The sequence below is a fragment of the Heptranchias perlo genome, chromosome 23 (genome assembly GCF_035084215.1).
Source record: "Heptranchias perlo isolate sHepPer1 chromosome 23, sHepPer1.hap1, whole genome shotgun sequence".
In the NCBI taxonomy this organism is placed as follows: domain Eukaryota; kingdom Metazoa; phylum Chordata; class Chondrichthyes; order Hexanchiformes; family Hexanchidae; genus Heptranchias; species Heptranchias perlo.
The window spans coordinates 25,497,627-25,524,163 of NC_090347.1; the positions used below are offsets into that span (position 1 = coordinate 25,497,627).

Genomic DNA, 26,537 nt, shown 5'->3' on the forward strand with positions numbered 1-26,537 from the left:
ATTACAGCTTTATAGAAAAGAAAATTATAAAGTGCTCTTTGTAACAGCCTGTGGGTCACACTGCAATGATCTCTGACACTGTACATTCTGCTCGAGTAAAGCAGTTTCCAGGTCATAATGGCCACACAAACTGGAATCATGGAGGAAATATCGAAAAAAGACTTTTGAGTGTACAAAGATCGTTGTTAAAATGATAAAATTGTAAACATTTGACATTTTAAGTCAGATGATATTAACTTTTTAAATATTGTAAAAATAAAATGAAAGAGCCAAAATCTTTACTAAAATTTATTTGTTGAATTTGTATTCTCTTTATTATACCCTGAACTGCACCTCCTATACTTCAGCAAGGTGCTCTGACCAGCAAGGTTATAGATTCCGGCCTGATTCCACAGGCACCATTCATATCAATACTGTTTCCAGCTTGGAGAGGTTCAGTATCGGTTTGTGGGTGGACCTTCTTCGGATTGTCCCCATGCTGCTCTGATAACTTGAGAAAGATTAGCAACTCCATGTCTATAAGAAGCCTGCAGCAACAGAGACTGAAATTCAAACAGTGATCTGCAAGGCTGGGACACAGTAAAGCACTGTACCACTGGAAAACAATTTCTTACAGCCAACCCCTTCCTTAGAATCGACAGAGACAGAGACACTCACACAGGATGGTACATGTTCACGACCAAACTACAATAATTTGTAGGCCTCCGATAAGTATAGTGACACCCCAGCAAGGCTTCATTTACAACGTGACACTATAATATCAGGGTGACTTATTTACCCAAAAAGATCCAGTTGAAACAGAATTTGTTTCCAGCTAATATATTTATATTATCCACTGTACCTTGTCGAGATACAAACAAGTAGACACTTAACAAGTAGAGATCTTGTGCCATGGGTTTAAGAATTTTAACCCCCAAATGCATTTTTTAAAAATGTAACGCTTTATAATGAACGCAAACATGTCCTATTTTATGTTCCCTCCATCTCTAGGTTATCTCCCACATCCCACCTCATTGCTGGGAAGGGTCCATCACTGATCCCTGGGGCATCCCACTAAATCTTGGCCCAACTGACATTTCTCGCTTTACGCACAATTATTTATCTTGAATTCCCACTGCTTTCAATTTCAACAGCAGCCTTTCATGGAGAACTTTTTTTTAAATCAAAGACTTCTTGGAAATTTAAGTGTAGCACCTTATAGTTTTACTGTCAACTCAGTCCCTCAAAAATATTAATCAGACAGGATCTTCCCTTGTAAAACAATGTTAAGTGTTACTTGTTGGATTATTTTCATACAGGTAGTCCTCAAGTTTGCTTCTGATAAGCAATTGCATTATTTTACTAGATATAAAGTAATTTATTGTGCAAGAGATTACAGTTGCCAACCTATGTCATTGAATCATTAATGTGTGACAATACCATCCACACGTTTATACAACTTGTTAGGAACTATATTCATTTGTATCTGCTTAAACCATGCAGCAGTTTTAATTTACTGAAAGCCTCTTAGAATAAATACTGAAGTGGAATTATTATAAAGCAGCAAATTATCATCCATCAATGTACAGAAGAACCAACACAAGGGAAAGATTTAACCATCACTCAGTATTTACTTGTTCAGCAGTACAGTGTTGTTGCCGTGGTAACATTCTATGCCTTTATTAGATTAGCAGTATATAGACGACGAGGCTTTACCAGTATTGTCTGCATGCCCTGTCAGTGCAGTATCAAGATACATGCATACAATTGGTAGCGACTGAAACAGCACAAATGGAGTAACATTTGAGTTCCTTCAATCATTTCCACTTGGCAAGCAGTTCTTGAACCTGACAATTTTGATGTTAATTGTTAACAACTGAAGTCAAGTACCAATTAACTATTACATTTCCTCTTATTAACATTTGCACTGGTACTTGATATTTTTCTACTTTTGAGATGTCAATATTTCCTAATTCAATTAAAGCATAATGAATAACAGGTTTTAAAATTGAAAATAGCTCTCCTTGTATCGAGAAGGTGACATGTGACCTTAACTAAAAATATACAAGGGAATAATGGATACCTAGGAGCGCACACCAGGCAATCTCACTCAAGGGTTTAGGTAACATTAATGGGAGAAGCTGGTGCACTTTGTGTTATTGGAATCTTTAGATGAAATTAATGGCTGGAAACCACTCCTATTTTCGTTATCTATTGTGAAGTATTAGGGCAGTTTTATTTTCTCCACTTTTTCTGTTTGTGTTGGCTATTATTAACGACCAGGACAATCAACGGGTTTGAAGCATGACAACATCTACATTGAGGGACTAACAGCTGAGAGGAATCACTTCTTGTTTATTGAATGATATTAACAGTCACAATATATTGTAGTTATATTGTGAATATCATTGGTGTAGTCATTTCCAGGACAACTGTTCCTTCCTGTCACAAGACCACATCATCATTTATTTTTATCGAAACCACCTCATCATATGACATGGAAAGAGTAACAAATTGGACGTTCATAATGGTAGTAGTGGGGCAGAGGGAGTGGTTGGTTGGTGGGGGAAGAAAAATTAATGGCAGTAGGCAGAAAGAAGTAGCTAAAGGATATAGGAAACTATAATGGCCAAAAGCATAATGTTGGCTACAAGGCAATCTCGGCCTTTTAATCAATACAGAAATGAATCAAAATTTCCTCTTGCGGCTTCTGGTGTTATTGGAACTCCATGTTATGATCTTATAGCATAATCCCTGGCATCGACTCATCTCAATCTAAATGTTAAAAAAGTACTGAGATTCATTCCAAAGTGGTTATCAAATTTCATGGTAAAGTGAGATCAAACATCATTTTCAACCGCATTTAAGCAGCAGATTTATTACACGGCCAAGTATTTGTGTGTGTTAAACAACTTTAACTTCAATTAAGGTTAAACTAAATGTTACTATGACAAATAACAGTCTCCTCCCACTGTTAAACGCAGAAATTAGATTTTAAATGCTCCGTCTGCAGCATTTGTTTCCTGTTATTAAAATCATAAAAAAGGTCATATTCCAAAAAAGAGAGAATGTGAAGTGAAGAAAGGAAAAAAGTGCAAAAAATGAGAATACTTTTATGGAAAGGCACACGATGAATATTTAAAAACTATCACACAGGCTGCTGCAGCCACTGCCTGGCTGTCAGCATTTAGCCTCAGTCCCTTCCTTATTTGGACCACCATTCCAATCACAGTGCTAACTATATAACTAACTTCTGTAAACCGATCAGTCAGACAATACAGGAAAAAGACACATTTCATGCCCAATCTTTTTCTCCAGTAACTTTTAGAAGTTTACAAACTGCAGTCTGTGGCAGAATTTCGAGCAACACACTCCTCCCTACCTCTAGTATACATCGTTACAGTTTAGACATTGAGATTCACTTTGAGATTTAACTTCTTGTTGTTGACACGTTAAAAAAGTTATTAAAAAAATTTGCTGATACGAAGCACAAGACATTTATGAAAAAGCTTCTTTATTCCGACAAACTGCATACTATTTAATGCAGACTCTTAGTCTCAATAATTCTAGTAGGAAGCCTAAATGAAAGACAGACACTGTCTGCTCAGGAAAAGGAATCTTGGCCAGCAAAATACAATCTTCAAATGGAACAGTCACCACAGTTAGCAGTAAGCACATAAAAGGGATTCTAAAATAAAAAGTTTTGTAACCTACCTGAAATTCTGAATCTGTCCATTAGTACAACAAACAGCATTTACAGTAGTATCCACACCAATATTTTTTATCGTATCAAGAGTTGGCTTTCTACAAGTGTCTGTCCGATATAATTTCTTCAATCTGTGCAATCATGAATGCACCAAATTATCACATTACCATGTGCTGATCATATGTTTGTACCACACACTGAAGCAGCATTGTCAGCTTGTGGCTTAAAAACTGAGCACGTGACTACATTCATAAGCTTAAAATAACCTACCAGAAGGAGGCAACTGTACATCCGAAATATACAGCTCCACAGTGTAATTCTACTAATAATCAATTTTAAAAATAAAATATTTGAAGTGACCAAATTCAATTGCAGAAGGGGACTGGAGTTAAAAATTGTAATACTATTGCAACATTTATCTCAGAGGAAAGATTTAGTTTATGTATTTCCATGAACTGGTCTCCGAGCAAAATGCCAAATATATAGAGAATAAAAAAGAGTGGGAGTAGGTTACTGGGCTCCAACTCACTGGAAGGAATTCCGATGAAGTCTTAAACCACAAAAGAGGGTTACTCAAAGCAATTAATAAATACTTCAAGAAGTGAGGCTATATTACAGCCTGGAACAGTTGCACAAGTTTTATTTTACGTAAAATAAAATGTACCATTTCTCAGCACTTGCATTTTTAATCCAATGCCTTGCAGTCTTCTGACTGCCACTGCAGCAGTTTGAAGCCTTCAGATTTGTTAGAATGGTCTCTATACACACCACGTGACAGAATGGCAAATGATAAAAGCACCTGATAATAGGATCGCATGACAAGAGGGAATTTACTGGGAAATAATAATGGTATTTTTTTTTACAATACAGCTGTGTATCATAGAAAAAAAAGGATGCTGATAAAATGTGACAAGGTACGCGAGGAGAGATAGCATAAGCAAATGCAAGAATAAAGGTGAAGCTATTTAATACAGTCTTGTAAACACTACAATTCCATTATAGCCTTCAACACACATCCCACACATTTTTATTATAATGGAAACAACTTTAAAAAAACAAACATTTTCAGAACTACCTCATAGTATCATAGTTAGAATTGGCATCCTTCAAGTTTCACCATTACAATTGCCAAGTTTTTCTGTCCAACTCCTTGTCTTGTGACAGGACGTAGGGGCGTTCTACAGCCTATTGTCAGAAGCCTAAGGTCATGGGGGTTGTTCGAGGTTGGGGGGGTTGACAGGAAGAATAGGTTTTAAACTGAGAAATAATGCACTTTGTTTTACAGGCATGCATCAGTCCTGCAGAAGGATTATATGGCAGTAATATACTCAGATATTTTGAATGATGCTGAAGCGAAGTTTTTCGCTAAAAAAAAAAACACCCTACGCTGGAGTGTGTTGCAGGCCCACAATTATTCCTGATAAGTTATAATAGTGTTTTCAAACATTTAGGGAAATTTCACATGTTTTGAGCTCATAGTTTTATAGTGGGAAAAGAAAGGAATAGAAACAGTCTCCCTCTCCCCCACTATTACATAACATAAGAAATAGGAACAGGAGTAGGCCATTCGGCCCCTTGAGCCTGCTCCACCATTCAATCAGATCATGGCTGATCTTCAACCTCAACTCCACTTTCCTGCCCGATCCCCATATCCCTCGATTCCCTTAGAGTCCAAAAATCTATCGATCTCAGCCTTGAATATACTCAATGACTAAGCATCCACAGCTCTCTGGGGTAGAAAATTCCAAAGATTTACAACCCCGTAAAGAAATTCCTCCTCATCTCAGTCTTTAATGGCCGACCCTTTATCCTGAGACTATGTCCTCTAGTTCTCGACTCTCTAGCCAGGGGAAATATTCTCTCAGCATCTAAACTGGCACTAACAATTCCAAATAACATTAGCTATTCAACATTGGTTGCTTTTTTTTATTATTAAAAAGGAATACAGTGAGAACATGATCGGGATCTCATATTATGATACCATGGAATAGTAGCATGTAAGCTTGTAGCTCTAACACCTTCTGCGTGCAGTATCAGTGGTGCTGCTAAACAGAGGCATTGAGTGGAAGCTGGAATGCTTTTCCATAGAGGGAAAATTCAAACCAGGCCATCTCGACATAGAAGGTTATTAGTGACAAAACCGCATCTGCCGAAGCCTGGGAGAAGGCAATCTCTCCACTCTCTAGTCTACAGAATCGTGCATAGAATAGAATGACCCAACATTTAGGAAAATGTCAATGAAAAATAAGACAGAAATTTGGATGTTAGACTCGGGAACATTAATTGATAGAAATAAAAGGTTTCACTAAAAACTAATTTTTCAGACACATTATACCCAAATATTGGGTCATGAATGTTGTTATTTTCGTTTCTTCACACTCTTCCCTTGGAAAGAACAGTGTGAAGTAATGGAAAGACTTGCAGGCTGTAATGTCAATGCTCCTTCTATGGCCGTAACCGTCTTGAAAGCTGCCGATAGGGTGGTTAGTCTTATACGGCAGGAAGATTTTAGAGGCTCCTACAACCCATTCAATGAAGGGAGGGCCACCCACACTGCTGGATGTCAAACCCAGAATTCGGAGCCGAAGCTCAGGTCTTCACTCGCCAGAACCTTGTGCAATGGGGTTTGAACCCTGCACGTTCTGACTCAGGGGAGGTGGGAATGCTACTAGCAAGACAAAGGCTTGGGTGATGAATGAAGGACACAATTTGCACACAAATCCAAGTTCAAGTGACTTCTGAATGACTTAGACTCAGGAACACACACACACACACACCTATTTGAGTTGTGCCATTGGAGTTTATATCCTTCATTATCTGTGCCATTCAAAGCACTGAATTTTGTCATGTGACTTTGCAATGTATAATTAAGTTTCTTGAGAAAAGCACTAGGTTCCATTTAGCATTTATTTCACGCCATATTTACATCACTGATGCGGGGGGGGGGGGGGGGGAAAAGAGGGGAGTTTGCTGAAAAACTAGACCCTCTCATTACTCAGCGAGAGTACTTTGACAGAGTGAACTGCTTAAATTTGCACTGTATAAATTTATAAAGGGGTGGGGTTACACATTGTAATGGTAAAAATAAATTCACAACTCCAATCCTGTGCTGCACACACTCAACAATCACAGCAAGCATATTTTCACAGGGATGGGTTTCTCCATGGAAAGCACAAATTTAAAATGTAATCACAAAAATAACCAAGTTTTACAATAGAAAAAGGATAGCTGAGCCTAAAACAAAAGTAACTTACTTTAAAGGGGCACTGTCTTCATAAAGTACGGGTTTCCCAGACCGCCTTACAATTTTGACGCAAGGACAGCTTATTGTTTTTTGTCGGTTTGCCGTCCGACTGACTGGCCTGATGGACAGGCTGGTCTCAGTCAGACAGGACAGCAACCAGGGACAGGACATGTTCAGGTAACTCTTTGTTCGCATGGACTGGCCCGGGGGAAAAAAAAAGTGCACGGGGCTCATCAGTCATGGGGGGAGGGATCGGGGGTCAATGCAGAGGTCAGTGATCGTTGTGGGGGTGGGAGGAGTTGATTGTTGACTGCAAGAAGGGCCTTGGGGGGAAGCACTCCTACTCCTCCGGGTCCACAAGCCGTGCTGGAAAGGCACCTATCTTTTAGTCTTGGGCCTTCTCGCCTCCTTTCATGAAGGCATGACAGAGAAGGCCCGGGAATCCCGGCCCCCCAGGGTTGAAATCGGAAACGGTGGGAAAATTGAGGCCTGCAGCCTCTTGAAAGGTTTTAAGGCCCGACTCGCCTCCTGGGAGCCGGTTGGTCACCCGCCCCTCGTCCCGCCCTGGTGAAAACCGGAAATAAGCGGGTTGGAGGCAGGTCTGAAACGGTTGCAATTTTGAATGCCACCCCCACCCCCACCCCACCAGTTTTTCACTGTTAAAATCGTGCCCGCGTATTTGAATAAATAGTAACATCACTCGTGCTGGGATACAACCAAGGCAGCAGGACAAGAGGGCACAAGTTCAGGGCTGCGAAGATAAAGTTCAGGATAGAGGACAGGAAATATTTGTGTTGACACAGGATGATCAGCAGCTGCAATCAGGAAGGTTTGCTGAAGCCAGAACACTGGATTCATTTAAGAAACGGATATATGCTGCAAAGGGAAGACATGGGGCTGGAATTCAATTGACTTCTGTGAAACACCTTGGAAGTTAAACTACATTAAAGGCACTATATAAATGCAATTTGTTGTATTCTGGAAGGATGAAATTAAACATGTTGAATAGTTTAGTCATCTCAAATTGACCTTGTGATTGCGATGTGTAGCATTACGGTGTCAAATACAGAACAGTGACTACGCCTCAAAAAGTACTTCATTGGCCGTGAAACACTTTTGAGACATCCCGAGGTCATGAAAGGTGTTATACAAATGCAAGTTCATTCTTTCACAAAAGGACATGCCTGGTCACCCTCTCTCCACAAAGTTTAACAGACGCTTCTTCATGAAAATGTTACAATACAAAAATAAGGTATCAGACACATTACTGTGCCTGAATTCCCTTTTGTGTGCTCACTATGAACTATGTCATGCTTTTTCAGCACATGTATTCTGAAACATGCAACAGTGCAGACAGAAATATCACATTCTTCATGTATTCCATTCAAAAATTCTGCAGTCTAGACTCTTTGACTTGGATTTGAACAAAGACTCCATGCTCACACCTGCTGCACAGCTAAAGATGGATTGCATGAGAGAGTATATTTCGTTGCCTAAGAACTTCAGCAGCAAACACAGCCAGACAGTAAACAGTGAGAAACAGAAACTGTGACAGAACAGAACAGAACCTGATTAATAGAGTTTTGCTTAAAAGGACAGTCATCTGGTAAAAAAAAACTAAGACTTTTTACCACGTTAGCAAACAGGGGGATTTGTCCAAACAGGATTGATAACACCATGACATCACTGCATCCCAAATCACATGTGTCACTTATTTACTTACAAGGCATTCAAATTAAGAGAAAAGGCTGTATTGCAGTATAGCAGATGCAATGTCTATGGCAACGTAAATTTTTCCTGCACACCAACGTGATGGACATCTAACATTGTTTTGGGAGCACTCTCATTTCAGAAATTATTCCTGCAGAAAAACTCCTCCGTGTGCCTGCAATTACAGGGTTGTTCTCCAAAGATGTAATTCAGCATTCTTACAAGTTTGGTCACAGTGATTGAAAGTACAATATTCTGACTGTATTCAGCTAAGCACAGCATTCATCTAGTCAGATATGATAGAGTACATTAGTTTGACTGGAAATCCACTCACCAAAATTGTTGGCAAGTCTGAGTCTCCAGAGTCCTGGTCTTTAACCTTACATCATAAATTCCTTGACCGTTGTACAAGGACAGATACTATAAACCTTATCATATCCGTCATTGGTCTGATCCAAAGATAACAGACACGGGCAAGACTTGAAGTTTAAGAGTATGCTGCCATAATTATTTTAAACGTGGTAACAGATTTGATTCATTTGTTTTATTACAAATTTATGGCATTAAAAAGTCAGGAGCTTAAAATTGGGTAACATACCAAAAAATACCCATACTCCACACTGAGATAATAGGTCATTCACAGACATATGGCAAAGCATTTCATTTCCTACCAGGGTTTTGCCATGAAATAAGATGGCCCAGATTTTCCTGTCAAAAGAACGGTGAGACTAACGGCACTCACCGTTATTAATGCACAAAATCGCACTGCAACTTCAGACAAGGGCAGATGTTGCGGTTAAACGCGAAAATATGGAAGTTGCTGCCCAAAATGCAATGTGCCACTCCACTGTTATCTTCGCTAAAACAGCATCTCGCTGTCTGTCTCACTATGCAAATGCATTGAACGGTGGGAAGTTCCTGAACGTGTATGATCGATACGAACTAAACTTACCATAGAAAGTTAGGGCTTGTCCATTTCAGACTAAGTATCTTTTTTAACACTCAGTGTTAATTACTGCCAAACAGCCTCTCTGGCACTCAAAATTAATTACAAATGTGGAGTCTCATTCCTTCAGCTTTCAACTGTTGTTGGAGATTTTAAAAAATTAAATTTTGTTTTTACTTATTCTTAGTTTTTTTTTCTCTCTTAATCCAATCTTTCTTTCACTCTCTATTTCTATACCTGATTTGACATGGAATTCACTATTCTAACTTACACTTCCTGGTTCAGACTCTGCTGTTTATTTAACAATCCTTCAATCTGGTTGGTTAAGGAGATACACAGTTGCTTGCCCTGTTCACACAGATCCCAGATGCCCTGGAGAGGGTGCCACACCATTTCCATCTCCAACTTACAGCAACTTGCAGGACAAGATCTCATGGAAATTAAACTGGCAAGGGCAAGTCTAACTAACAGCTGGCACCGTTCGTTCACCAGCTACAGTAAATTGTGGCCCTTCATTTCCTACCAGGATTTTGCCATGAAATTATTTTGAATGAATTTTCCTCGAAATATGTTTACCTGAATGTGAGCCAGATTTAAAACATTTTAAATTTTGTGGCCAATTTAATATTTTGTCAGCCAGCCAGGAACGAGCCAGCTTCATGGGATTCCTTACTTTTACAATTTATTGGAGGCAAATTAATTCAGTTTTATAAACAAAACTATTACCAATTATATCTATGATGTGGAGATGCCGGTGATGGACTGGGGTTAACAATTGTAAACAATTTTACAACACCAAGTTATAGTCCAACGATTTTATTTTTAATCCCACAAGCTTTCGGGGGCTTTCCCCTTCCTCAGGCGCCTGAGGAAGGGGAAAGCCCCCGAAAGCTTGTGGGATTAAAAATAAAATCGTTGGACTATAACTTGGTGTTGTAAAATTGTTTACAATTATATCTACACAAAGTTAATAATTTAATTATCGGCCATGTTTTGAAGTTACTGTCTAATGGAAAGGTGGGCCCATGGGACCAGATAGAGTTCATGGACTGCAGGGTCTGTAGACACAGAGGTGGCAAGACAGAGTTAATGGCTGCAAGAAAATAAACTGTCCAGGAGTAACTAATCACATGCTGGGGCCTGGATACGATGCTGTTTGAGTCCACACGTGGAAAATGACCAGTCATTTAAATATTTTGACGTAACCCCCCCGACATATCAAACCAACTCCTTCTAAAGACCGTGCACAGTTTACCTCGATGAAGCCTAACCTCCTGAGGGAGATGAAGAATCACAAGTAGGACTTCTTAAACCCTCACTCCCCACTCACAAAGCAAATCGAGCAAAATTCCCCAGGTATCAATCTAACATTACAACCTCCACAGAGGCCATTTCAAAATGGTTCATATATATATATATCTCTCTCTATCTCTCTATCTCTCTATTTATAATCATTGAATTGGGGGAAGAACAGGAATTAATATTGCCACAGCTGCAGTAAATAACATCTCATAACAGTTCATGAACACACAAGTGGGTATTTTTACATGAGGAATCATTTTTTGTTTACATTTGCAAAATAAAATTATTCAAATTACAAAAAGTCAAAACTGAGTGCTGAAAATTCCAATGAAGCAATTAACCTAAAAATTGATACTCAACAATTCAGTCACACCTTCAGTAAAATTAAGTACCATTTTCATCCTTGGAAAGATATACATCCAACTCTGCGGCATCTAGACTCATTTTAAACAGGATATATAACTGACTAGTAGAAGTGGATAGAAAATGCAGAATTACATGCATTGCTTTGCTATAGATTAGTAACTCATGTCTCTGGGGTAGTTTAAAAGGTTCTACAGCAATAATTTGAAATTATGATGTGCTAGCTATTAAAATGGCCCCAGTTATTCTTTTAAATTGCTTAATTATTTTGAAATTTTATATCCTGCATCAGTTAATAAAACTGCCAAAAATTAAAACCTAATATTTTGTACGGCCAATTAGAAGTGCACAAAATCTTGCAAACGAGTTTAGAAATATTTCAGAACAGAAGTATTTAATATGGTGTTCGATTGTATGGTAGGGATGGGGTATACTTGCAAGCATCCAACTGATACTTCAGAAAAGCTGTTATTTGTTGGTTTCCTGTTAAAAGCCAAATTATTTTGAGAACAGTGAAACACTGATCATTTACTCTCTTCAAAATTAGGATGGTTCAGGCCAGGGATTTCTCAGCTACTAAAGTCATTTTATGGCCGGACAGGTAATACATTTTTTTGTGCCTCAAGAGAAGGAATACCTTGCTCCATTTAATTTCAGCAGTAAACAAATCCCAGCCAACTACAGCAAACAAGGCTCAGTCCATCCATCCATCCTGCCACACATTCCCAATTAGAAATCAAGCAGTCATCTGGTCGAGATACAAAATAATTTCAGGCTTTGATACACACAATAGAAAAAAATAAAAAGGCTCTTCAGCTCATCTAGTTTGACGACTTCTTCTCTCCAACCATTTTAAACTCCTTTTTAACTTGGCTCCAGACTGCTACTTCCTGTTGAATTAGGAACTGTCCATCTTTGATGTGAATGCTTCAAATAATCGTGCACTTTTTGCACAGGGCGGTAGTTTAAAAAAAAAGCGGTCAACTTGAACAGTTTAATTGTATCACATGCAGTCTGTACTCGAAAAATGTTAACAATGAAAATGTAATCCTCATTTTGTTTCCCCATCAGATTGAACAGTTGTTGTAATTTACATGTAGAGGATACACATTATTAATCCAAATGCTAAACAATAAGCAAAAGTTTTTTTTTAAAAAAGGAAGGTGTCTAAAGTCAAGCTGCTTATAGAGAACAGTTGGTCAACATGAAAGTTATTAATTGATGGACAACTTTCAAATTGTAAAGTGAAGGTGATCACTTGTTTACATCAGGAAGAAGGCTGCTCTAGAACTTGAACCTAACACAACCTTAAAGCATTGCATTGGTAAGGAACTATCAAAAATCTGGAATTTCCAGTTTCCGCAAGTCTGGACATTACAAAAGGGGCAATGACTTTTGACATCTTCAAAATTTCACACCAGGCAGTGGGAAATCTAAAATCCTGGTGACAAGAATAAAAAACCATTTCACACTGGTGCACCATAACATGATAGTGAATTCACACCTACAATTTTATCTATAGCAAATTTCCAAAAGGTGAAGCGATTCTCCAGAAAGGAAAGGAAAAATCATTCTAGAGGTTGACTCAAACACGATTGGCAAAAAGCTGAGAGCAGGTCACCTCCCTGATCTTGGAACTGGGAAATGGAGTGTGGTAAGCTCGAATTTCAAATATTGTTTACTGTACATATCTACAAAGACACACAATAGGACCATGATGCAATTTTTAAATCAGGGCCTGAGGGGAAGCCACAGCAGATTTCCAGCTAGGCTGAATCAGGTCTGAAGTCAGAAGAGACTCCATCAGGCTAATCTAAAACTTTCCTTTGTGGAGCAGTGCTCCTTGGGTCCCACAAGTCGTGGCTTATCCCGCTCTGGACTTTTTTTTTTTCCCCCCCTCTCCCTCCGACGAGATCTGCCTGAAATCTCCTCCCTACCATTTATCTGGAAGCTGGCAGATGCCCAACCTTTGCCTGATGGCAGCCGCTCTGCACCCTCTTTTCACCCGTTCCAGGTTAGAAGTGGACCAGCAACATCTAAATGAGACCTGGGCACTGAAATTTAGGCACGAGTGCACGTTTTCCGCTCCTTCCAGCCTGCCCAAAACTCACTCCAGGCTAAAATGTTCTGTTCCTAAACTCCAAAACTAGCTATATGGATCAAAATGGTCTTTGCTGATTCTGTAATGCTGGAGATCATGGCAATAGCTTAAATCTATCCCTGAACCTGCCTACTGAGCCTGGAGAGAAAGGAACAGTGGGGTATAAATTCCTCTTGGTCACTAGTAGAAAACGTGAGATAGCAAATTGGAAGCTTGTTTTAACAAAATTGGAGAGAGTGCAAAAGAAAAATCAGGCGGAGTGCACGGCAGTCTGCCAATTCACTATTGCCCATTTGGCGGTCCGTCCAAGATGAATTTATATCCCACACTCTCGAGTGCTTCCATGTGCTAATGCTTTCTGCTGCCCATCATAAAGAATGTCCAAACAGACGAGATTACCTAGTGGTAGTAATGCTTTTTCTTGCTCAGCAATGCTTCAAAATGGTCTCCTGTTCTTCAATCTTCAGTCTTGTTTTCACTAACTACATTACAGAATTGGACTGCATTTATTCTGCTGTGACACTATACCCGTTGAACTCACTGAAAAAATCACATCAATTAACTACACTAAGGAGGAGAAAGTGATTTTATTTAAAAAGAGAAAAACATAGATGTTACTACGCAGATATTCTGAATCTTATTTTAACAATTCCATCTTGACGACGCAAAAATCTTAGGTTCAATGTTTCCTTTGGGAAGATTTGCATATTATGCAAAGGATTTTGATTTAGGGTCATATACACCACCCCCCTCCCCAACTACTGATAATGGGGGTGGTGGGGTGGAGAGTGGGTTAAAGCGGGGAATGGAGAAAAAGAAAATTTGCCTAAAAAGGGAAACAAGATTAAATAGGGTGAGTAAATGGAAGAAAAATGAATCACATCAAAACCATGTGACAAAAGGTTTCATATTGTAACTGAATTCATCAGACCAAAACACTGCAGAAAACATGACAAACTGTTGGTGTTCTAGACAGTAGTGTTGATTATGTGGTTACTTACTTGGACTAACAACATCGGAAGTTCGTCTCAATTTTCCACTAGCTGTCCTTGTAATTCCTAAAACAATGATAAAACACAACATTCACAATATGTTGATTTACTTATCTATCTGATTATCCCAGATTTTTATCCCCCTTCCCTCCCCCCCACAGATTATTCCCGAACATCTTCCTTCACCCAGGAGGAAAGTGAATGGGTTGCAGGGATCTCCAACTTCAAACATCCATTCATTTCAAATGCATACATAGCGGTGTCAAGATGACATCTTAAATAATCCTTCAACCTAGATTACAAAAAAAAGGCTGAAAATTCCGCCAAATAATAATTCTTTTATTAAAAAGCAAGAAATTTCAGAGGTTTATAGCTGAAGCTGGCATTGGCAGGACAACAGGTCATGCATCTACCTCCTCTCCCTCAGTGGCAAAAAGTGGGCTACACAGGGAGGGAAAAATATTCATAAAATTATCTATTTGCTCCATTTTTTGGTTGGATTTTATTTAAAAATAGTAAATACTGCAATGGAAAAGAAAAAAAAAATCCGGCAGTTTCTGTAACAGGCGCCCGACCTACAGTGCTCCCATCGACAGCATACATCCTTGAGGGACACCATTGGTCACTTTCTTCCAATTAGAGTTCATACCTTTATCCCTACTCTATCTTCTATCACCTAACCAAGTCAATAATTTGCCTTCAATTCCATATGACGGTCAATACCTCTTTGACCAAGCTTTGTGACTTCTCCTAATAGCTAATTGGCTTGACTTCCATCTTTGTTACAGGTTGTCGTCATCATAGTGGTTGTGAATTATTTCGATTCCTAACCATAGGTATACCTATAAACTGCTGCATTTGGTTATAGATGCAAATAGTTACCCAAGGATCAAAGTTGGGAGGATTAGTTGCTATTTGAATATCAAAGTGCTCGAGGAGTTGAGCCTGTTCCCATCAGTGGTCAACTATCAATGGGACTGCTCAAAAGTGATTGATCCACTTTTGAGTAGTCCCATTGATAGTTGGCCAAGAGTGGTTTTAATATATAACTAAATAAATACCACAACTGGACATTTATGGATAGTCTACTGTCAGCATGGCCTTCCTGAACTCTTCTTGTGTGGCTGACTCTAGTATTCATTCTGTGGTTCTGATGCTACCTTAGTATCTTGGTCGCCTCGAGGAGATCAGTAGGTGAGGACAATGTACTCCAAATATATTCACATTGACCAGGGGAAAACAGCACATTTCTCTTGCCATCTAATTAGTAAAGTCTTAACCTCAAAGCTGATTGCTGCAAGAAATTTTCTTCCATGCTTGGTTACTTTTTTTTTAAAAAGGGCAGAAAACTGAAGTAACAACTGCCAGTTTCATATTATACCCTGGTATCCTGCCAGTTCTAATGTCTGCCTCCAACCGTCACTGCTATTAAAAAGAGCAGCAAACAGTCCATGATTTCTTTTCATGCTCGAGTGTTTGACCAGTGGATTTTGGCAAAATTGGAGGTGCGGGGGAGGGGAAGAAAGAAGGAGGACGATTTTTTTTTCGATTTCATTTTTGGGAAGAAGGGAGAAAAGCTAATTCTACAAGAACTATTACATAATGCAATCCTAAGAATTAAGTTTTTTTTTAAAATCAACTTGTAACTAAGAATGCTTTTTATATTAAGAAAACAGTGGCTTGCAACCGGATATTTGATGTCTAGGACTGCAATCTAAATGCAAAGTCAGTCTGCCAAAGCCTGCGGTCAAAAACTGATTTGCTGAGTGACTTTAAAGCCTTCAGCTCTCCTCTCCCCCCCGCTCCACCCCACATCTGGACTGCAGTTTAACCATTAATCTGGTGATCCCCATTTTGTGTTTTCTTTAAAATATAAAACTTCTATTCGGTTAAAAACAAACAGAAAAAGCACTGGCGAGGTCAAACAGGGTTTGAAAAGAAGTTTCCCCCGACAGGACTGGCAGGCTGGTTGGAAAAAAATATTTCATGTTCGAAAACTCTTAGTGAAGTCCATGTGGACTAAAAGTATTTAATTTGCCACTGAATGGAGACCACAGAATTCAAAGGGAATACATTTTAACCAAAACCAAAATCATTCTTCTAATACATCTCTTCTGTTGCAGAAACGTGGCAGGAAAATGTCAGTGAGTCACTGTGACTCACCCTTCAGCTGGGTTAGTGTTTTTTTTAAAAGCAAAGTAGCACAAGGAAGGTCACATGTGAGAATTTTTCATTTACTTCATTAAAATTCAATTACAGCTCCTCCAGAACATTCTTTTCTCCATATTCAGTACAATCCCAATTTTCTAACTCAAATTTGTGAAATTTTAACAAACTATCTTCATCTCCTTTCTTCATCCATCTGGCTTGATGCTACGGGGGCAACTAGACACCTTGATCCCAGTGTTACCAATGTCCTTGTTATCAGATACAAGGGGGAGCCAGGGATCACATGGTTATGACTCTTCTCTGATGCCCCTCTATCTTCACTTGACACAGCTCAGATCAGACACTGGTGAAATTATTTCTAGTCTGTGCGCTTTATGGCACAGATTCATTCAACATTTTTTTTTTCTCTTAACTATAAATCAGTTATAGATAGTCCAACAGAAAATGGAAACAGGAGGGGAAAAATTAAAAGCAGTAAATGTCTGAGTAAGTTACAGAATATTCAATATCAGCAATTATTTTTTTTTTTAAAAACCATTTGGGGTTAGATTTTCAATTCCTTTCATTGTCAATGGGCAGAAAATCTTACCCCCCTGATTCAAGATTTTGCCCCCAGAATGCGTGTATGTAAAAATTAAGGAATCGTAAAAATCAAAACAATGATATATGTTGACCCAAACATCATATGCCGATATTTAAAAGTTGTGGATTTCTAACTTGCATTTTCCGTGTCACAAGTGTGTCTGGATATTAAGTTTTTAAATGTTAATGAATGTATAATTACAGTTCCACTTATCTTTCAATCCACCCATTACAAGGTGATGCTTCTGTTCCTCTGGACTCCGTCTCCCAGGGCAGTTCATTCAGAAAGTTTACATTTAATATTTATTTTTTCATGTCATGTTCCCTTCAGACAAATTCCTTCAATCCAAGTAAAAAAGAAAAGAAAAGGCTGAAGTGTGACCCAATAGGTCTTTAAGATAGCGATAGGGTAGATGTAGAGAAAATGTTTCCACTTGTGGGTGAGTCTGAAACTAGAGGTCATAAATATAAAATAGTCGCTAATAAATCCAATAGGGAATTCAAGAGAAACTTCTTTACCCAAAGAATGGGAAGAATGTGGAACGCGCTACCACAAGGCAAATAACAGATGCATTTAAGGGGAAGCTAGATAAGCATGAGGGAGAAAGGAACAGAAGGGTATCCTGATAGGGCTAGATGAAGTGGGGAGGGAGGAGGTTCACGTGCAGCATAAACTAGTTGGGCTGAATGGCCTGTTTCTGTGTTCCAGTTTCAATGTAACTATATGCAAGATTTATTTCACTTTGTTACTCGGCTGCCACCTCCACAAGCCTCTCCACTTCTGCCTGCTTTCTCTCCTGGACCTTTTCTTAATCATAGTGAGGTGCGTCTTCTACACATTCACCCTTTTTATTCCCGATGTTCAACCGCCAACCTGCCCACAAGTCGATAATATTCCCTTGCTGTACCCCCCCCCCCTTCTCATGTCAATGGCAATACTCCCTGGTACCCACCAATGTACCCCATTTCTGTCCTGCTCTTTCTTTTAATGGTTTCCCCAGTACCAAGCTGTGAAATCAAACTGTTTTTCTTTTAAAAGAAATGTATATTATAGCTGTTTTGGGGTCAGGGTATTGTGGAGAAATTGGGGGAAGGAAAATGATAATGAGTGGGGAGGTGAGGGAATGGAGGGGAGGAGAGAGGGGAAAAAAAATCTGGGGGAGGGGCAAGTGACAGTGGAGGGAATAACAGTGAGGAAATGGTGGGGCAAAAGGGATGTGCATGACCCCCCCCCCTTCACATTCCTTTTGGTTTCCAGTCCATAACCTAGTCAGATCCTCACCCCAAACACAAGATGCAAAACTAGCCTTCAGCTATGGTCAGATTCCTCCTTGCACTGTGTTCCAAAAGTTCTACAACTGACCAGCCCAAAGCAAACCGCCCCCAATCGAGGATCTGCTCATCTGGGCCATGAAACCTTGGTCAGATCCACTGGCATGCTTCAACCACGACCACAAAATGCAGCCTGCAGCCCACTTCCCCACCATCACACCCAAGGAAAGAAGAGAAATAAAAAGGGAAGAGAGAAACAACATGATAACAGACAAGCAAGAGGCAGGCCCAAGCTCCAATTTACTGTTAGTTGTGCCACAGACAATCCACTGGTTCATGAAAATTTTTAAAAATAATTTCTAACACTAAGCTCTAAAAGCAGAATTTTTTTAAAAAAAAACTCAAATTAAATCAAAGGGGCCATCAAGATACATGTAGAATACATTTTTTCTAGGCCTTGCAGCCAAAGCTATCTTTTTGCATCAAAGGATCAACAGTCCAAAGAGGTCTTTGTATTTTTGAATAAAACAAGCATAATGATTTACAACATATAACACAACGTTCCTGACTCATGAATCTTGTGTACGTTATTAGTCACGTTTCAGTTATCAGTCAGTAAAATGGACCAACAAGAATTTTTTTTTTTTAAAATCACTACACTACTTGTCTGGTCCACAACACCTTCACCAAAAGGAATGCTCCTAGGCCCTGAAGAGTTAATATAATGAAGCCATTCTTTCTCTATGCCAAGAATCCCTCAATGGCAGCATTTCTAGCATGAGTCTCAGCTGATAAAATAAACTGAGATCATTACTACGATCCACTGCTGGGAAACAGCAGAAACTGCTTAAGAGTTTTTATTACATGCTAGTGTGGTTTTATAAGTATGCAACCAGACTCCGAATTTCCTATTAAAACAAAGAAAAATATTTCTAAATACTGCAAGAAGCTTGTACAAGTTTTAGAGTTATCACTGTATAAAGTGATGTTTTGAATAAATATTAAAATAAGTTGGAATCTTCACACATGCTCTTAATTGGGGTGTCGGGCTGGGTTAGGGGAGAAGGGTTATTTCTGCCCTGCCAGTGTTTTTCAACTTCACTGAAATATAGCTTTCTTGGATTTTGGATATTTCTGAATTATTCCAATCCCACTATTCATATCATTTCTTCATAACTATTAATATTCACCTAAAAGAAAGAACTTGCATTTATATAGCGCCTTTCATGACCTCAGGACATCCCAAAGTGCTTTACAGACAATTTATGCACGGCAAGGTCCCACAAACAGCAATGTGATAAATGACCAGATTATCTGTTAGTGATGTTGGTTGAGGCATAACTATTGGACAGGACACAGAGAGAACTCCTTGCTCTTCGATGGGATCTTTTACGTCCACCCAAGAGGGTGGATGGGGCCTCAGTTTAACATCTCATCCAAAAGATGACACCTCCACCAGTACAGCACTCCCTCAGTACTGCACTGGAGTGCCAACCTAGATTATGTGCTCAAGACTCTGGAGTGGGACTTGACCCCACAACCTTCTGATTGAGAGGCAAGAATGCTATCATTGAATCAAGGCTGACACCAAACATTATCAGATACCAGAAATGGGAAATGGCACCACTTACTTCACCCATGCCAAATTTATAAGCTTATGCTTAGACCCAATCATTTCTGATATACCATGTTTAAACACTCAGTTCTTTTTGCTCATTTCACTAGATACTGAACTAATTATGCAATGTGGAGATAGGCACGACAAGAGCTAGCAGCTTTCATGATGTCCTAAAACTGGCATCTTAAAAATGACAATGTTCAGACATGCGTTTTACAATCTTCAAAATGTCATGTACAATTCGAAATTAAGGTCCAGTGCACAGACAACAGTTAGCCATTGGACCCTCAAGGTTTCCAAGTGGGAGAATATTTTTGATTAAACCATGTTTGATTAAACCTTTCTATTGAAAGCATAATCGTTTTTTTTATTACAAACTAGTCTGGCCTAAAAAATACCTCTTAAAAAAACCCCCATTAAAAATAAAATCCCAAACAGTATATTTTTACTGCAGATTCATAAGAATTCTCTAGGTACTTCGCCTCAAAATAGCCTTGCAGAAGCATACCCTTGGACTTCCACAAAATCCATCATTCTCAAACTTTCAAAATTGTACTAGGTTTTTATAAATGCCAGTACGCTATTTACCAGAGTTGTTTTTTTGTGACCCAAGGTTACTGTCACACTTCCCAATTCTCTGGGCCTGTGCTATACTAACTAAACACTATTATAAGTCAGGAGGTGGCTGTGTGTGTAAATCCCATTTAAGTTGTATGTGCTATCTTAATACATTATTGAATAACTGGGACAGTGGACCACTAATCCAAGTACTGTAAATATTTTAAACCAACATAATGAAAAGCATACAATTTACAAAAAGTTGTAATCTTTGGTATCGTTGCCTGTACAAACAGAATTCATGTGTTAAGCAACAGGATGGAAATACTTGTGGGGGTATTGGCTCAGGATCTCAGTGGCAAAACTTTTAGGTCTTTAAGCTTTTCTAAAAAAAAGGCAGTGAAGGGGTGGGGGCGCAGGGGGTAGTCCACTATCAAAATACGCTAGTAGCTGATTCCTGCCGTTAGTTATTGTATGGAAGAAACTGGGAACTGCAGGATGTACATGTATTTCACAGGTCTTATGATCTATACAATGCTATTTTGGGAATGTTGTGTTGGTACTTTTTTGGATTTATTTTACTCTAGATTTTTTTTTGGCTTCCATGTTTCAGACTATTGTCATTTATGAGCCCCAACTCCAAGATCCAGAGAATGTTTAGAGGCAAAATTCATATTGTGCCTGGGAAACAAAGATTTTCAGATTGTCTCAGCTAATGGTTCTACCCTGTACCCGCACAGAATCTCTCTTATCTTCAGAAGGCAACAGAGTAACACAGCACTAAACTTTTTTTTAAGGCTGTAAGTGCCAAATAAATTTACAGTAGTTAAGCTTAGCTAGCTTTTTTATTGGAAAAAAAAAGTTCACAACCCCTATGCTTAACCTAGGGCTGTAATTAATTTTCATTCATAGTAGGTTCTCTGCTCCCTTTTTCTCGCCAACTACTGAAGTTATCTGGCTTAGCTGGATTTCTTCAGAGGGTGAGGACAGACTACTTCATTTGAAAAAGACTGGCTGATAAATACTTTCAAGACAGTTATTGGACCTTGTAAATTTAAATAACTCATTCAAAAAAGATGAGTCAACAAATCAGACAGTTGTATTAGAATTGAATGGCATGGCTCCTCCCAGGAACCCCCATTTTCAGACAAACCACCTAATTTTTGCAACAGGAGCTGGAACATTCTTCTGCAAGCGAAATTGCCATTTAACTCCTTATGTACCATGACAGAATTAAAAAAGTCAGTACCAAGCTAATGTTAAAATCATGGCCTCCCAAAAAGTAAGTCTGTGATGTCAGGATTATGAAATATTGCGTTAACACCCATGTCAATGTTTAATTGCATCAGAGCACCAACATTTCTTTCTCCAACAAAACTATGTACAAATAACCACCAAACATTTGAATGCTAGGCTTCAGCGATTTAACTCAAAGTAGATATTATAGTTGAGTGAATTAAAGAGCCAGATTCTCTCTGCAATTTTAACAGAACACTTAACATTTGGTTCTCTCCCCCTCCCCAACACCTGTGTCTTGTGTTTGTGGCAGTAAGGAGATTGCCACAGGCTTAGAGCAGCCCATGATCCAACACCCATGCCCTTGTATGTGCTGCATGAATGAACATGCCTAGATTTAACAATTAACTTTCAGTTGTGGTAGATCATTGACTGGAGAACATGAGGGATGCCAACTGAATTCTCCTGTACTTCCCTCAGGGCAGGCAGACCACTGCTGACAGAACAGAACTATTTACAGGTTGAATAATACCGCAATGCAACAAGATACTGAACTAGTATAATACTTAAAAACTATTAAATTAGAATCAGTTCACATAACCTTTCTACAGAGTGCGTTAACTCATAGGTTTGTGCCGTAGTAGATTTTCCAGATGCAATGTTCCAAGTGAGCCTTGCAAATTTCTTATTGATCCGTGAAGTTTGGGTGTCTCAGCAAGAAGTAAAGCTAAGCAACCATAGTTATGGTGTATGCCATGTTATGCCTTTCCATTACATAAATAGACTGATGCCCAGAATTCCCATGGCGGGGGTGGGGGGGTTTCTCTGAATTCCCCATCGTAACTCAGCAGCAACCTCAGAGAAAAAGGTGTAAATGGCTATTTATGCTGTTTCTCTGGAGTTTGGGCAGGAAATCAGGAGAACATTCACAATGTTAACAGTTCTTGCATTTTAAGGAGAGCACATCTGAATTCTTGCAACTTCTTTCAGACATGCCCCTTAATGGCTCAGGATTAACATTATTCAACCTACCATTTTTCAATCCATAATGCTACTAAAAATAAACAAATGCAGCCATCATGTAATTGATGATGGATTTGATTTCCAGACAAAAAGTCTTTAAACAAACATGGAAAAAAAAACTTATTTGGGATAGATGGCACCATCAGGTACACGGTTAACATCAGATATGCTGCAACCAGTGACGTTCATTGGTCACCACTGCCGGAGGAATGGAGCGTCCTCGAAACACAGTTGGCTCATACAGTTATCAAGTTGGATTTACCCCATTCCACAAAACACACTGAAACTAGCCTCTATAAACAAATTACACAGATTCAGAAAAAAATGAAGAAAGAAGTGCACCCACTTCACATACCCTTTGGGGTCGATTTTACAATGGTGGCAGGTTGGCAGCAGGGTGGGGGGGGGTCGTGGAGAGGGGGTGAAGGTAAGCGTGGCAAACCTGCATGAACAAAATTTACCGTTTCCGATGTGATCGCATGGTGATTGCTGATGATTAACATCCTCTGCGGGTTTCGGGCCTGGCAGCCAGCCTGATTGACAGGCTGGCTGCCGTCAGAAGCTGCAACCCAAGGGGGGGGGGGCAAGAAAGAGACCGAGCGAGACGTCATCCGGCACTGGACTGGAAGATCGGGGTGGGGGGGGGTGGGGTGGAGATGGAGGAGAAAAGGAGGAAGAGGGGAAGATTGGGAGGACATGATGTGGGGGTGAAGAGTGGGACATCGGGAGGTGGGGATAAAAAAAGAGTGGGACATCAGAGAGGGAGACATCGGACATCAGAGCAGGGTGCAAAGATAGGTTGATTTTGTGTTTTCACTTCCGTCTAATGGTTTTAAAAAAAAATTATTTTAGTTTCTTGTTCCCTGATCCAGCCCTTCACTCCTGGTTTCACCAGCCGTGAATCAGAAGCGTTGGGCAAGCTACCCAGGTAAGTTAAAGATCATGCTAACTATTTTATCTGCCATAGCTCAAGTGCCTTAATTACCTCTGAGGTACATTTGGTTCTTTAACTGTCATTCCGCCGGCTTTAACTGTCGGCTGGACTTCTGTTTTCGGGTCACCAAGGTATTGGAATATTTAAAAAGAAAAAAAAGAGAAGCAGTGTCTGTAAGCAAAGTGAAATATGTACCTATGTGTGAAAGTATAGCTTATCAATGGCCAATTTAAACTGGTTCTATGAAATGCATTTTAAAAAAATGTAACTGAATTCCGAGCCTTAAAGAGGAGAATACACAAACATATCCAAATCTATTTAAAATTAAATCTAGTTTGGTTTGGCTTCGTTGGAGTTGCTTATATTTACATCTCTGTTCTGATATTGCAAGAATTGGGTGATCCCATTCTAAACTTCCATGTGGAAAAGTGTGAGGGGGAGGGAGGGGGGGGGGTGGGGGGCGCGAGGAGGTGGGGAACCAGTTTGTACCGGATTCAAATCATGGACCGCCGATGGAAGCAAATTCATTTCTAATGCATTGTAACAAAGTCCTTTTATGATGCATTTTGTATTGTGGTATTCAAAGTTGTAATGGTAATGAAAATGGCACTACAATCTACAGGATGCACTGCAGCAACTCGCCAAGGCTTCTTCGACTGCACCTTCCAAACCTGCAACCTCTACCACCTAGAAGGACAAGGGAACACCACCATCTGTACGTTCCTCTCCAAGTCACACATCATCGTGACTTCCTTCATAGTCGCTGGGTCAAAATCCTGGAACTCCCTACCTAACAGCACCATGGGAGAACCTTCACCACATGGACTGCAGAGGCTCAAGGCGGCAGCTCATCACCACCTTCTCAAGGGCAATTAGGGATGGGTAATAAATGCTTGTCTTGCCAGTGACGCCCACATCCCATGAACGAATAAAAAAAAAATTACTCTGGTATGTATGAATAGTGATTGGGCCTGTAAATATTTTCTACCTAAAAGCATCAAGCTATTTTTCTCTAGTTCTGGATATTTAACTCCAGGTAGGAATATTCTCAAACAAAATAGCTTCAGCTCAACTTTATATGACAGTAGCAGGACTCAGTGTTGAGCCTTGCATTTTATTATGAATGTATATTATAATTTAAAATTGGACTTTTATTATCCTCATCTTTGTTATAACTAAATCAATGATGACAACACAATGTATTGTATTAATTTTCTTCATGATTTGTGTATTAAACAATCTCAAGAGCTCTGCATATATCCAGATTTGTAGACCAAAGCAAATCCCGTGCAGCATATCTGCACAGAGAATATTGGGTTTGTTCTTGTTCGTCTCCTTGGGGCTTTCCCTTCTTGTCACCCCTAAGTATTTGGTGCATTTTCTCAAATACCCAAGAGTTACGGGGGAAGGGGATGGCCTTCAACAAGGTCAGCACGTGTAGAAGAATTGATAGCACGGAAGTACATGGTGTGCATTCTACTTCTACTGAAGTCACTCAAATACAGAGAGTACTTGACCTTAAAAGGCATTGGAAAGTCAAACTAATTTTTCTTAATTTACATTGATCCAGTGCTAAATGCTATCTCCATTGTCGAGAAATGCAATAGGGAATTGGGTTTCAGTCACTGACAAATTGTTATACAGACCAAGGCTTTGTAATAGAGAATCCTTTCAGGCTGTGCATGACTCAATAACAGTGCAAAGTTACCACAACTAAGTAGTCAACATCAGATTAGAATGCATGAACTTGATTACGCCAGTTACGGAGAACGGTGTCTTTTACTTAAAGCTGGAACTGTAATTTCAGTTTCTTGCATGCAAAATGGAAAGACTACACAACAGGAAAATAAGGATTATTTGAGGTCAATTCTGTAGATACTTGTGTGGCCCGACTAAAATATTGTCACCAAAACCTATTCATGGGGTACGAAATTAAAGATAACTTGAAGCAATAGCTTTCCAAACACTTTTCTGTGAAATCAATTTGGCCAACTACTTGCAAAGCTTTTTCCTGCCACTCCTGCTGCCAGCACTCAGCAGCTTCCAACTGAGAAACACTGAAAGCCAACTTTCAATCCCATCATTTTCTATTAATTCAAGGCCTGCACAACAGCTATGGAGGTTCAAATAGCACCATGTCAGGTTTTCTGGTATGTAAACGGTTAGGTTAAGAGGCCTACACATAATATCTAAGTCCATGTAGACAAAATGTCTATATAATTATAATCCTTGCACTCATCACATTTTTCAAGATGCTACACTACAAAAAGTATTAGAGTTTCAAAGCAGCACACATGCAGGTGTCAAAAAAGTCAAGTTGATCAAATATTTGAATGATTAAATGTAAATTAATTAAAACAAAGGAAGCAGCATCAATAACCAGCAGAAAACCCAAGCAATCAAACCCATCACTTTATCCCCAAAATTGAACAAGTAGCCAAATAATTTCTTCATTAATTTTTCTCTTTTTTTTCTCTGCTCAAGCTTGTATGCACAGCTGGAAATGTTTATAGAAGCACAAACATTAAAAATTACACAATTTTTAAAGAAAAAAAACCCGACTACATTTACCCATAAATTTAGTTCAACTTAGAAATGTCTGCCTCAAGTTTCTCCACAGACAGGCCTACCGTTCTGTCTGGAGCATAGGATTTGATTTAGAAATGTGACCTGGGGATGGGTGCAGGCATTTACAGCTGCTGTTAACAAATTAAGCGTGCGTGTGTGCTCACGTTTATCTGCATGCTGCATCGGGAGTTGCTTTCACTCCATTCCTGTTCAACTACAACAGCTTGCATTTAT

The 26,537-nt window shown here is 39.3% G+C and overlaps 1 protein-coding gene across 3 annotated transcripts in view; it reads right to left on the reverse strand.

The window, feature by feature from the left end:
• The window catches only part of LOC137341190 (septin-9-like), a 233,772-nt gene that overhangs the window by 192,079 nt on the left and 15,156 nt on the right, over window positions 1-26,537 (reverse strand). Inside the window, exon 2 of one of the 3 annotated variants that reach the window (XM_068004213.1) lies at window positions 14,353-14,409. The exons of 1 other annotated variant lie outside the window; for it this stretch is intronic. In XM_068004213.1, coding sequence (XP_067860314.1) covers window positions 14,353-14,409 — 57 coding nt within the window. Of the gene's footprint in view, window positions 1-3,693; window positions 3,833-14,352; window positions 14,410-26,537 lie in introns of those variants that run through there. One more of the 3 variants, XM_068004216.1, reaches the window with a different exon arrangement.